We start from the raw sequence: 13,834 nt of genomic DNA, 5'->3' as shown, positions 1-13,834 counted from the left end.
CTGATTTAAATGTCATTTCAGTTATTTGCCCTGAGTTCTAAACATGTCATGTGAAGCCTTATAATGACCAATCTTTTATTAATTCCCCTGCAAATAGTGGTCATTGTTGAGATTACAGGGTCTTTCAGTCACAGTTTTGCAGCAGCCATCTTGTGTCAGGCTCTGTCCTGGTTACTGTGTGGGGAATATAAATTGACCGAAAGATTGGCTGTCTTGGAACACCTTATACCCAAAGAGGCACACAGGTAATAGACAAGCATAAAGTGGAATACGAAGTAGAGCTAAGAGCAAGGATTTTGGAACCAATGTAATTAGGTTTAAACCCTAGTTCAGCCACTTACCAGGAATGTGGCTTTGCATGTATTATATAACTACTTTTATCCTCAGTTTTCTCAGCTCTAAAATGAAAATAACAGTAGTGACGACCTGATAGGATTATTGCTAGGACAAAATGAATTGATATACTGTAAAACTTTGAGTGTAGTGCCTGTTACCCTGTAAGATTCCATAAAATATTAGCTATTTTTGTGTCTTTCTGGTTTAGACTCCTTATTCAACCTTGTCTCAATATCCTCATCAATAAAATAAGCCTGATATCATAAGCTCTGACAATGTAACAGGTTTATCAGGAGACTAAAAAAAAAAAGTACTTACACTTTTAAGGGAAAACACAATGTGTGTTTTTATTACAAGATTTGTTTTTCAAGTTCAATTTAAGGAAAGGGTTAAATATGTGTTTTTAAATGTCCAGGAAGGTCTGAGGAAGATCCAGCAACACTGTGAAGTTCTGTTGAATGTGGTCTTTGGAATATGAAAGGAAGGACTGTGCTTCCTATTTGTGGTGGAAAATTTCATAGTTTCTCAGCCTCTGCTTTCTTATTTGTGATAAAAGGATAATAAAGGATATATTATGGACTTGTTGGGAGTGTTAAAGAGAGCACATATTTAATGTACCTGGCATATAGCAGATAGTCAATAAAAGTCACCGTATGTTGATATGAAAAGAAGAGGGAAAGGTGAAACATGGAAGGAAGACCATGGAAAAAGGATATTGAACCCCAACATGGACACTCATTTACACAAATCCCAGTGACCCAACTCAAGTCTCCCCAGAGCAGCAGACACCCCAGGTGCATGTAGTGGGGTATACTCCCAGTTCTGCTACTTTTCACTTTGTTTCACCTTATATCTAACTGCTGTCTCTTGCCCCAGCCCCAGAATTATGTTGAACACCAGAGGTAGGTTAAGTAACTGGCCAGAATCAGTCCTCATGTCAGACAGAAGAGGGGATACAATTCTGTCTGGTGGTTCTAGAAGCTGAGTTTCTTTAGGTTTGAGAGTTGGGGCATAAATTACTTGGATATTTATGATCCAATTGTTTCTCACTCTTGACTAGACTGTCCCCTTCCACGCTTTTCTGAACTACCAATTTTAATTTTGGTCACATCTGAGTGGAGTTCAAGTGACCTATGTAATTTTTTCCCTTAGTCTTACTTTTCTCCCCTTTCCCCATGATGAGGATCTTTTTTTTTTTTTAAAGATTTTATTTATTTATTTGACAGAGAGAGAGACAGCCAGCCAGAGAGGGAACACAAGCAGGGGGAGTGGGAGAGGAAGAAGCAGGCTCATAGTGGAAAAGCCTGATGTGGGGCTCGATCCCACAACGCCAGGATCACGCCCTGAGCTGAAGGCAGACGCTTAACCACTGTGCCACCCAGGTGCCCCCATGATGAGGATCTTAAACCAGAAAAGGTTTTGGAAGCCACCTGGTCCAATTCAACTCACTCTGTATACGTTGCCTCCATTCTGGGCTGGACCAATGGTCACCTAGCAAAGTTTTGATCACTGTTACCATTTCCTTCAAAATGCCAATTTTTCTGCCATGGGCTTCACTCTTTAAAAAAGAAGGATGTGTCCCTATCCATGGTTACTTTTTATCATTTGGTTTCTGTGCCCATGAGTTATACTTTAGTCTTCTGAAGCTTCATGAAGCAAGGAGGAGGAGGAAGAAAGAAGGATGCTCTGACCTAAGACAGATTGTTTTTCTATTTTTAAGAATTATGAGTGATTATGAACATCAATGGTAATTGAAAGGAAACAATAAATTAATAGCCAGAAGCATATTGATGGGTCAAGAGATTAATTTATTTAGTGGAAAGGTTAATTAATTGGATGTGTATGTGATAAAGACATCTCAAGGTGATATTTTAATTGATAGTCATATCATTGGTGAGGAGGGGAAGAGAGAAAAGTGTTATATTAGAGAATTTCAACTCAGTGTTTCTGATTTCACTCTCTCTGACTCTTCACTAATAAGGGTGAGAGAATGAGCTGTGGTTTCCTGAAGGTCCTTGAGGGGAGAAAGCAAGGACATTCCAGCTGCTCACAGATGCTCATTCACTGTGCCATTATCTTCCCTTTCCCTGCTGCTTATCAAAATTTGCAGTAAAAATAAATAAATAAAGATATGCTATTAAAATGGACATATTGCGCTTGTCATTAATTGTAGAAGAAAGACGTGGTCCCCATTAAAGGAATTTTAGGTGACGAAAGTAGAGATATATGGACACAGGAGTCAATTTATAACATTCTTACACAGAAGACAATCCCTGTTAAGAAGGTCATATGCTAAAGATTTTTTAGAAAAAAATAATAAATCAATAGTGGCAGTGAAAAACATGGTTTTACCATATCATTTAAAAATATTATCAAAAAGAACTTAATATTTTAAAAAGTAATCTTAATATATGTTATTTCACTTACTTCATAGGGAATGATATTATGTGAATAGCATTGTTTTATGTCAGATTATTGCCTTTCATCTCAAAATCCACCTGTTATTGCCCTGCTTCATTGCTATTACAGATGCTGGGCTGTGTCTTGTAAATATTTCCCTTGCTAGCAAGTGTGTTAGAAAGACACTGCAGAAGAGAGGGGATTCTGGTTTCCGTGTTCTGCTTCTTGGTTGGCTTCTGTGGAACACGATGACCAATAGTGAGCTGGACACTCAGTGAAGCTCACTTTTGGCTTGCCAATTCTGGCACCAGCCTTGGTCCACATGTACTCAGCAGGGGTTTCCTGTTCGCCCTGCATGCACTTTCCTGCCCTGCAGCCTCAACCCAGTGACTGTGGACATTTCTGATCCAGGCAACCAGATAAACCCCGCTGCCATTCAATGGGCTATGTCTACAACTCAAACAAAGTTTCTAGATTCTAGCTTTGGAGTCTCTTTTTCCAAATTTGTTCCTCTTGGGGACTCTCTTTCCACCATAGGGTATTCTTTAGCATTCTCTTTCATCTCTTCTTTAGAGGTAATCCTCCATAAATAATAATTCGTTATATCAAGTGTTTTCTGTTCTAATTACTGTGTGGTTTCCATCTTTGACTGGACCTGATACATACCTCAGGTAGCAGATGCTTCTGGTGATCTGCCCATCTCTGCTACACACACACCATTCCACTCCTTGCCCAAGGCATTCTTCTGCAAGCATCTGTGATTCTCTGATAAGGCTTTGTCTTTGCCTTTGCATGGGGCAAACCAGGCCTACTGAGGAGTTAACATCTCTGGGAGGAGCCCTCAGCCATTAACAGATGGGAGCTGGGGGATGAATACACCGGCTTCTTCCTCCTCAAGTGGGGCAACTCATGGTCATGTTCTACAATGTCTTCCAGAGCAACTTGGGGCTTTTGGGACTCAGTCGCTCATACTGATTATCTGTTCAATAACACATTTTTTATGGGCTTCCTTCCCCTCCTTGTCTCATTTCCCCATTCCCCCACCAGTGTTTCCTGAAGTCATCCCCCAAATAAATTATTTAACTACAATTTTTATCTCAGAATATGTTTCTAGGGGAACTCAAATTAATACATCCCATTTCAGAGATGAGGGAATGAAGAGGAAGAGAGTGTAATTGTCTTGTTTGAAGTTAAATGGTTGAGTACTAGAGTTAAAAACTTAGCTCATCTCAGCCCAAGTCATTATTTACATTTACTTCAGCAAATATCTCTATAAAGATCATTTTAACCACATATTAGATAAATTCAGACCTTTTGGTCTAGTCTAAATACATAAATAGTAGAATATAGGTGCCTCGCATCTACAAATGTGATCAAAACAGCATACAGTTGCTCTTATGGCTTATATACACAGCTGGTTCTGTGTTGAAATATTAAGCCCTCATTTCTAAACTATCTGTAATTAAAACTAGGAAAAAGATTAGACTGGTTTTTCTTGGGATGCATTGTCTGTACTCTTGGGGGAGAGGCTTCTCTCTCAGACCATGGTTCACTAATCTTATAATTTTGACTTGCTGTTGTAACCAACACCATTCTTTTACCAAGTTAGGTCTTATAAAACTGAGATGCACCAATGTCATCCTAAGAATAAAATTTTCACAAAGATGTCATTAGACTAAACTGTAGAAATAGAAAAGATAGCAATGTAAGGAGACTTTTCTAATTAGAAAGTGACATATTCACCTATTAGAATAGTTTTAAATATAGAGGGATATTTGAAATAGATAGAAAATGATGAGTCTCCTGGAAGAAGGTCAATATTGGTGTATCTTTTATTAAACGTCTACTATATAATACTATTATATTCAAATTCCTTCCTGCTTATGACCTGCTTTAACCCATGCTGGTTCCTTTGCTCTGTAGACTAGAGCAATAGTAGTCTCAAACTTTAGCAGGCATCAGAATTATGACAGGTGATGGGGGCCCACCCCCAGTTTCTGACTCTGTAGGTCTGGGGTGGGACCTGAGAATTTGCATTTCTAACTAGTTCTTGATAATGCTGATGCTGCTGGTCAGGGCACCACATTTTGAGAGCCACTGTTCTAGAGCAGTGTTTTTTCAACCCTGGATGCATACTGGAGTTACCTGGGGAGTTTTAAACGTTACTGGTACTTGGGTCCCACTCAAACTAAATCAGAATCTGAGGCCAGGGCCAGGAATCTGGTTTATGAAAGTTTCCCTGATGATTCTAATGAGTGGCAAGTCAAACCAATGTCTATCCGAGTGTTTCTACAAAACCGTAATGCATACACCTGAGGATCTTGATATAATGCAGACTCTGATTTCGTAGCTCTGGGATGAGGTCTAAGATTTTACATTTTTAACAAGCTCCCAGATGAAGCTGCTGCTGCTCCAAGGACCATACTTTGAGAACCAAGGGTCAGAAATGCTGCTCTTTTCTGTGGATATGGTTTTTCTGTAAGTTAGCCAGAGGTATACTAAATGATTCAGGTCTAGGGCTCAAATATTTTTGGGTATTAGAAGCTGGAGATGACAATTTGATTTTGTTCTACAGGTCCTTGGACTAGAGCAGGGACTCTCATGACTCATTTTGGGCAATGGGTTACCATGGCAACTTTCAGAAATCTGCCTTTCAACCTGGGGGCTCCTGAACATCACTGCCAATCACAGCAGGGGACCCCAAAGACACCAGAGAGTGTTAGCATGTAGCTGCAGCCACTCAGAGGGCTCTATGTTCCCTGAGAGATGGAGCTGAGTTTGAGCCCCTTCCTCAGCAGCAGTTAACACTGACCTCCATGCTGAGCTCAGAAATAATTCTCAGGACAAATAAACCAGAGTGGAGAATGAACTGCCAGCTGGAGTTCAGGAGCCTTAGTATTGGTAGAAAATTTACCAGTGAAAGCGAGAGTACCAAAGGGATAGAATACTCACTCTTTACCCCAGAGGGGATTCTTAAATAAGCTATACTGGTTAGTATACTGGCTTCTTACAAACAACAACAACAACAACAACAACAAAAACAGCATGGACACTCTTTTAAGTTCACTTCCTCCCATTTTATTCTCTGTTGTACTCAAATATTTCACATATATACGTTCTATTTTTACCAAACCAACTGAAAAAACAAAGACAAAAGCACAACCCAAAACAGAGCCTTAAATTCAGTATTAAATTCCACCCCATTCCCAGCTTCTTATCTCCATGGGGGAAAAAACTAAGGCAGAAGGAAATAGTCTGCGGAGGCATAGTTTAGCCCATAGGAAGCGTCTTGTCCACCCAGGTATTTTTCCTAGAATATACATTTTATTTAATTCCCTTGAACAACAGGTGCAGATGTGCCGGTCTCTACTTCACTGGGCTGTCCTGTCTTTTGTGAGCTCTTTATTTGGGGCTCTGTTGAATTTCACAACCGAAGGAACAGATTCTTTCAGGACACAAGCTGCAGGGAGTGACATTTAGCTTATTCCCTCTGGTGGGACCTACTCTCTCTATGGGATAACGAGGGGGAACCTTTGAAGGCATCCGTGTGTAGTGGCAGACTTTTCCTCATCTCTGCCTCCAGTTAGAGGAGCTATGGGCAGCAGGGCGGGCCCCTTACCACAGGGTACTTTCTGAGGCTTTTGACTGACAGTGCTCAGGTCTTCTGTGTCCCAGGGTAGTAGGCGTGACACACACACACAGACACACACACGTATGTCTGTGTACAGTGTGTGATTTCTGAGGCAACAGCAAATTTCCATAGAAAAACTTTATTGGAAACAAAAAAGACACATGTTTATGAAACATGTTCATGTTAGTGAATAAATTTCCTGGATCTTTCTGTAATTGTAAAGAGTTTAAAATAAGGTTTTGATTACTAAAATTTGGATAGAGATCAGAAGCCACACAGGCTGGGGGTAAGAAGGCTAGGAGCAAAGATGGCATATTTTTTCCCTGGTGCTTCCCCCGTAAGTTTTTTTAAAGATGAATGTTGACTTGATTGATAATACTGTAAGGAATAGATGGCAGGTGATGTAGTGTAACAGCTAGATTGAGGTCTCCGTAGAGAAAATATCAAAGGGGGCTCACTTTTTAGAAGTTAGTCTGGGACTCTTAGGGGAGGGGAAGAAGGAGGGAGAAGGAGAGAGAAGGGAGAGGGAGAGAGGGAATGGAGATGTCAAGGGAGGGGAGAATGGAGAAAAAGGGAGAGCTAGGGAGGAAGCTGGGGAAGAAGAGGTGGGGTAAGGAGGGGTGGAGGAATGAGGGAGGGAAGGGGGAGGGAGATGGGAGGGAGCAGAGGAAGTGGGAGAGCCAAGGGAGACCAACTGACATTTGCTTAGCATTCGCTATATGTCAGGCAGTGAGCTTTCACACAAATTACTTCATTGACTCTTCACAAAGACTCTGCAAGTTAGATATATTTTAATATTTGAGTTTTAGATGAAGAAGCAGGGGCTCATAAGTGTTAAATAACTTGTCTGAGGTCATAGAGTAAGGAAAAATGGTTGGAGGCGAGCACTCATTTGTGTCCCTCCAGAACTCCTGCCCCTTTCTCGACGTAGTATTTATTTGGAGTGTGTGCCTTTGGATAAACTGAAAGAAGTAGGCAAAGGAAAAGCTGTTGGGAACAGTCTTTTGTTGAAACTGCACAGATTCTGAGGCTCTGTTTTCAGTGGTGATGGTGGTCTAAGGGGAGACTACCTTTGAAGCATTACAGAATTCTACAGTAAAGGTGATGTCTTATAAAGGCGACCTTACACCTCATGAGAAGCAGTAGCCATGGCAAGAACTATTTGGAGCATGCTGTGTTCATTGCTCTGGACAAAATCATCATCTTAACGTGAGCAGTTCCATTTCACACAGGGGTCATCCACAATAGCTGTCATTCTCTAACCAAGTAGTTGGCTTGCTTCACATCCAAATAGGATTCCTCCCTATTCAGGAAGAACTGACCAGTTTAGAAGGCTTCAAAAAGCATTTTCACTTTTTTGTTCCTACTAGAAAATTCAAATGCAACGGGAGAACAAAGACCTACTACAAAGCAAGAGGTACCACTACACGACACAGAGTAGGTACTCAGCCATTACTAGCTGAAGTAATGAATGAATGTTCAAAGCGCTGTTGAAGAAAGTGATCAATTATTTTCATGAAAAAAAATATCATTGATGTATTAGGAATGCTATGGAAAGAGTATTGTACATAACGGTCAATTTCAGTTCATTTGATTCTAGTTGGTCTGCCTCCCACAGAACCAACTCCTCATTATCCAAGGGATGATTACACGGCTTAGGGTAATATTTCTGGAGTTTGTTCCCTGGAACATCTATATCAGAATCACTTGGGACCCAGCCCATATCTTAGGGATCAGGTCCCTAAAGTCTCTATTTTATTAAGTTTCCCTGGAAATAAGTCATTCGAATGGAAGTTTGAACTACTGTTGTAGGGGTTGCCTACGTCTCTCTTACACAAATATAGACTCAGGCCTATCTTTAACAGGATGTAGATGTTAGTCCACCTAGCTATAAATTAGCTAGGACTCGGTCTTGTACTACTACAGATTCCAGACCAATATTTCCCAATATTTAGTGTATATAAGTCACCCAGGAAGTTCACTAAGCGGGAGATTTCCAGGCCCCACCCAAAGGCACTCGGTCGAAACTAGATCCAAAGTTTAAACAAGTACCCCTGTGATTCTGACGCACATATGCTGCTAACCCCACACCCAATACAGAACCCTTCTGGAAAACAATATTTCTGTCGCATTTGTATGCAACCTCTGAAAGGACACTTTATTAGTGATTTTACCACCTCTCAAGGGAATAAACTCCATTCGTAAGTGGCTTTCATTGCCAGAAATTTCTTATGTTGAATTAAAATAATGTCCTGTTAATCTGTCTGGTTCTCTTAATTAGAGCTACAAAGAAGACTTTAGTCCCCAATATTGTTTTTAAGAAAATATACCTGCCCAAGAAAATAAGTGCTTTTCTTTCCTCTGGATCCCTGTTTTGGCTTCTTCAGCAGAATGGGTAGGTGAGGAAAATGTAGAGATCCAGACATGCATCCCTGATAAGAAGACAAGGGTTTCTGCTACTTACATTACAATAATGTTTAGAAAACCAAACATCTAGAAACACTTGGAATTCTCATTTCCTGGAATAATATCACAGCACACATAAACAAACAAAGCAAAACATGTCATTCTGAGCTGCCCAGGATGTGGGGCAGTTATGTTGATCAGAATGATGAAGGTGAATAAGGTGAAAAGGTGAATAAGGAGCAGTTTGGGACTGATTCGGATAAGGCAGGTGCCCTCCTCTAAAAATCAATGGCAGCCCTCCCTCATTGCAGATGCTCATTCATTTTTGTCCAGCTGCAGACCTTTGAGGGCAGGCATCTGATTCTTACGCCAACTAAAGTCAGCCATTAGGAGTAGATACAGAGAAGGGGGCACTGGCTGGAAAAACATGGGCATGTTTCCAGGCATTTTGCTGGGGCTTGCTCAAATCCTCACAGTTTAACTAATTTATCCCATGTGTATGCTTCCTTTAAAAAAAAAATCAAAAAAAGCTAAATATTTTATTCTAGTCACAGATTTCAAAAGGAAGTAATTGCTAGTAAAGTTTTAAAAGACAAGAATGGATTTGGACATGAAGGGAGGGGTACCCAGAGTGTCCATGGGGATTTTGGATTTATCATTTAAAACAATGTGACTGGACAAGTTTAAAAAAGTTTGTGGCTCAATTATTCACTTACAAAATGGGGATAATAGTAAGTCACTTTTAGCATTGTTTGACAATTATATGAGGAAATACAACATGTGTTAATTTCTAAACATATGTTGGTTCATAGGCACTACTCAAAAAACAGAATGTCAGTCAATATTGTTAGCATCAGTAATAGTTGTGCTAGTTTGCCAGAATATTCACACACTAACACCAATTAGTTCTTTTTGAATGGTACTAAAAATGTTTATATAGGTCAGGATGAGCAAAAGGGAGAATGTGTACAAACATAAATACACTAAATCTAGAAAGTTGCCTTTGCCTCAATTTTCCCATTCACTTAGGTAAGGAGAGATTGAATTTTGGAGAAGTAGATGCCTTGTCTTGAGTAACATGCCTGATAAACAGGTGCTCTTTCCTTTTTTCTTATAGATTTCTTTCTGTTGCTCTAGCCAATTTTAGGTACAAGATTCACACATCAGAGGTTTTGGTTTGCTTAGATGTTTTTAATGATACAATTCTCAGACTGTTTATTCTTTCCGATGCAAAATAAGAACAGGGGGACAAGGATGTAAATGTGATGTTTTCTAAGAATGTCTGGGATGATTTGGCCCTAAATGTTCTTACATACCAAATAAAAATTGAGTGAAGGTGTTTAAATCATTGCCAAGCCAGCATCTGAATTTATATGTTGGCTGAGATGCAGGGAACGTTATAGGTTCTAGACCATCTCCGGCATCCAAGCTACGTAATCTCTGGGACTTTTTATCTCTTTGCAAACTGAGAATGAAAACACCTGCGCCGCATAACTTCCAGCATTGTTGAGAGCGTTACAGAAAAAAAAAATGAAAACGCTGATCCAGGGTAAGCTGGCTTCACTCTCACAAGTCCTTGCTCAGAAGTCTTGGCTCCGTTTTGGAATTTGCACTGGTCTACAACCTCTCCTGCAAGAAGAGCACAGAGGAAGGATACAGCCAAGGTTCTCTCCTTCATTTTGAGGTTAAAATGGCTTAAAGTAGTTGTGCTCTCATATCCTACAGACCAATTTTGGGGCTCCTGAACAACAAAGTGGGATGCCTGGAGACATTTATGCTAGCGCAGTGGGGGCAGCCTTCATTCAGGTGTTTGGCGTGAATCACCAGAGCCTAAGTAGGTGCCCCACCCCCACCGTGCCAGAGCCCACATATTTGACACTCCGTCCGTGTTTTTATTTCATTAATAAAATATGACCTCACTGTTCTTTTGTAATCCAGAAGCGTGAGGATACATTTGTTGCAAACTGCATGCAGATAAAAGGGGGATTCCTTTTGAAACTACATCCTCTTAATAATAAATAACTTTTGATCTACTATACATAACAGTAGTGCATTTCTTGTTAAAACGGCAAGCTTTTTCTTTTTTACCAAAATGAAAAGAAAACATTCATTTCTTTATAAATATTTTAAATAGTTTAAATACATATTTCATACCAAGGATATAAAAATAGCCTCTCTTTTTTTTTTCGATAAATAAAGACATGTTCATTTACATGGCAAATAACGTGCAATAGCTAACCACTGGCCACCAGCTCTATTTGACTGATTGTCTAGGAGATGACATGCAGTGATAATTGTCCTTTTGCCTTCACAAAAAGGAAAATAGATCAGCAGGAGCTGTGCACTCCCGAGGCCAACAGTGCTATGGATATTGTTCAGGAATGACAAATAGGCACTCAGGAAAAACCTTTGCTGCACTTCACAAAAGTCACCAAGGACAAAACGAATCCACAATTTCTTTGTCTGGGACTTCTAGCTGCTCAGACCCTCAGGGTCTTTGGATGTTTAAAAAGTCTGTCAAACAGACCAGTAAGTGAATACCTGTATAGGAAACTGTTTCTGCTATGTTTCTAAGGATCTAGCAAGTGTTTGCTACAGTACGGACGTGGTTCTGCCTTTGGCTGGCTCCTCACGCGCTTTCCTGCAGGACTCCCAGCTTTGCCCAGTCTTCACAGCTGCCCGAGGCAAAAAAGGCAAACTAAAGCTGTCATGCAGTGGTGGGTTTGAAACTGGTAGCTGCTGCACGTGCGCAAATATCATACGTTGATGGCTTTATTATCTTTCATTTCCTCTGTGCTTGTGACAATTTCCAGTGGAAAGTTCTCCAAGGGTTCCGTAGAGATTGATGCCGCTCCTTCCCTGTCCCAAGATCCTGGCAAGTTTTCCAGACTGAAGGAACTTGTGGCTCCCTGGCTGAAGCTGCCCTCCTCTGATCTGCTTGGGAGAACCAGGTGCAAGGATGTTTCCGAGGAGGAGCAGGCAGAGGACGAGAGAGTCGCCGAAATGGACTGCAGAGGTGTCAGTGTAGAATCCGAATGCGGAGAGATGCACCTTAAAAATTGCAGATGACCTTCTTGGACAACCTGGTAGTGGGCAGGTGAATAATCAAGGTTTGGAGAATAAAGTTCACTGTCCGCTGGATGTGGCTCATGGGCTCCAGTACGCTGGGGGCTGCTCCCCACAGAGGAGGGATCTACACTCCAAATGTCTGAGGTGACATTACCATGACAGAGTTGTGCTTGGGTATAAGCAGCGCCACCCGCTTGCAAGTGTAGGCAGGGCTGGTGCGTACTCCAGGTCATCCTGGTCTGTAAGCTGTCCCTGGAGGGACACACAGATGTGGAGTGCAGAGAGCAGAACCGCGACGGCTGCTGGGGTGACAGAATGTTTTCTAGAAGTTGCATCACATTCCTCATGTCTTTACCTAACTGAGAGACCTCCTGAGTCAATGTCGTTACCTGTGTGGATAAAGCAAAGCAGAAGGCAATAGTCAGAGTGCATGGTAATGATTTCAGAGCAGTGAGGCAAGAAGGTCTGAAAAGCTGCCCCACCTCCGACTCCAGCGGAATCCAAGGGGTGACTGGAGAAGTTGGGCCCCTGATCTAAAGCCATCCTTATTCTGAGGGAACCTAGACAGACATTCATAGTCTGACATTCTTAATCAGTGACTCGGGGTTCTTGAATAAAATTAAGAGACATGGGTCAATTATCTGTGGTATCTCTTAAACACAGGCAGTATCTTTTACTTCCTCTGAGTTAGTGGGTTACACAGTGGTGCACACAAATCATCCCGGATGCCACAAAAACCAGTATGGAGTGGTGGGTATTGTATGTAAAGCGCTCAGCACACCATCTGTCCAGAGTAGATAACCAATGATAGCTTTCAATGCTGTCACTTCTGGTCGAGATCCATGTTTATTGTAGGTTCAGGGGCAAGCTGGCCTTCAGTGATGATGAAGGCCGTGAACAAGAACCCACACCAGGTTTGCGAGGGAGGGAGTCTGCAGAAAGAGGGAAAACAGCAAAATAAGAGAAACCTGGTATGCAGCTAGGTACAGATCAGCCCAGTGGGGAGTCTGGGGGTGTTGCAGGTGAAAAGTGAAGCAGGAACCTTGTGGAATTATAAATTGTGTGGTATGCACTTTACTCACTTTTCTTGGCAAGACATTTAGCTTTTGTGAGATTTTCCAAGTAGACACAACTTTCAAACACCTAAGAACCACTGAAGAGTCTTCATTATTCATTTTACACTTAGAACCAATAATAAAATTCGCCAGAAGATTTGTTTTCTTACCAACCACATCACTTTTTTTTTTAAACCATGGAAAACCACCAGAAGATTGAATCTAGCACTTCTGGAGTGTTTACATTCTCAAAGTGAGGAAACCCCGTATTTCAGAAAGCAGGAACAAACGTGTATCTTCTAATCTTTGGTGAGATTTGTTAACACTAACACGATGTTGTAATACTTTGCCTTCAATTGCTATAAGGCTGTATTTTATAAAGGACCTTCTATGACTTGAGTATACTATCATGAGTTGTAAAACTCCAATATAAGCAGCTGAACCCATTGACTATCCTCAAAAAACAAAACAAAACAAAAGGCAAGTTCAACTTCAGTGATGCCAGATCCAATATTGCTGTTTTGGGCATACTTTTTTCAACATTGACATATACATTCCTAATTCCTCCAGCAGCTTAATTCATTCCACTTCCTGCAAGTGTGTTCTGAAACTAATTCTCCCTGGCAGGCCCATCAGGAGGTAGTGCCGCTTGAAACAGACATTTAAAAAAGGCCAGAAGGAGGTTTTTCCATGGTTCAGGCAACCAACGGGTAACACCTGCCTTGAAATTGCCAGGCCAAAAGTATTTCTGCCTTGCTGCTAGCATGGAACTCGAGGGACTCAATTGAATGCTTGTCCAGGCTTTTCAGCAGATCTGAAACTTCTGGCGATAAAAAGATACCTCCGAACCTCACATTTAAGAAGCAAAACAGTGAATCTGAGAAAGATGCTATGTGTTTTGAAATTTTCACTGCAGGTTGTCTAATTTCATGACCTG

The 13,834-nt window shown here is 41.0% G+C and overlaps 1 protein-coding gene across 2 annotated transcripts in view; it reads right to left on the bottom strand.

Annotated features, from left to right (window-relative positions):
• Positions 1–9,948: 9,948 nt before the first annotated feature.
• The window catches only part of KCNH8 (potassium voltage-gated channel subfamily H member 8), a 365,555-nt gene continuing 361,669 nt past the window's right edge, over positions 9,949–13,834 (bottom strand). Inside the window, exon 16 of one of the 2 annotated variants that reach the window (XM_002924147.4) lies at positions 9,949–12,231. In XM_002924147.4, coding sequence (XP_002924193.1) covers positions 11,530–12,231 — 702 coding nt within the window. In that variant the 3' untranslated portion in view covers positions 9,949–11,529. Of the gene's footprint in view, positions 12,232–12,577; positions 12,775–13,834 lie in introns of those variants that run through there. The other variant, XM_034662055.1, reaches the window with a different exon arrangement.

Source organism: Ailuropoda melanoleuca, chromosome 6 (genome assembly GCF_002007445.2).
Source record: "Ailuropoda melanoleuca isolate Jingjing chromosome 6, ASM200744v2, whole genome shotgun sequence".
Classification (NCBI taxonomy): Eukaryota; Metazoa; Chordata; class Mammalia; order Carnivora; family Ursidae; genus Ailuropoda; species Ailuropoda melanoleuca.
Note: the sequence above shows the minus strand (reverse complement) of the source record. Positions and strands in the feature narration are given on the sequence as shown.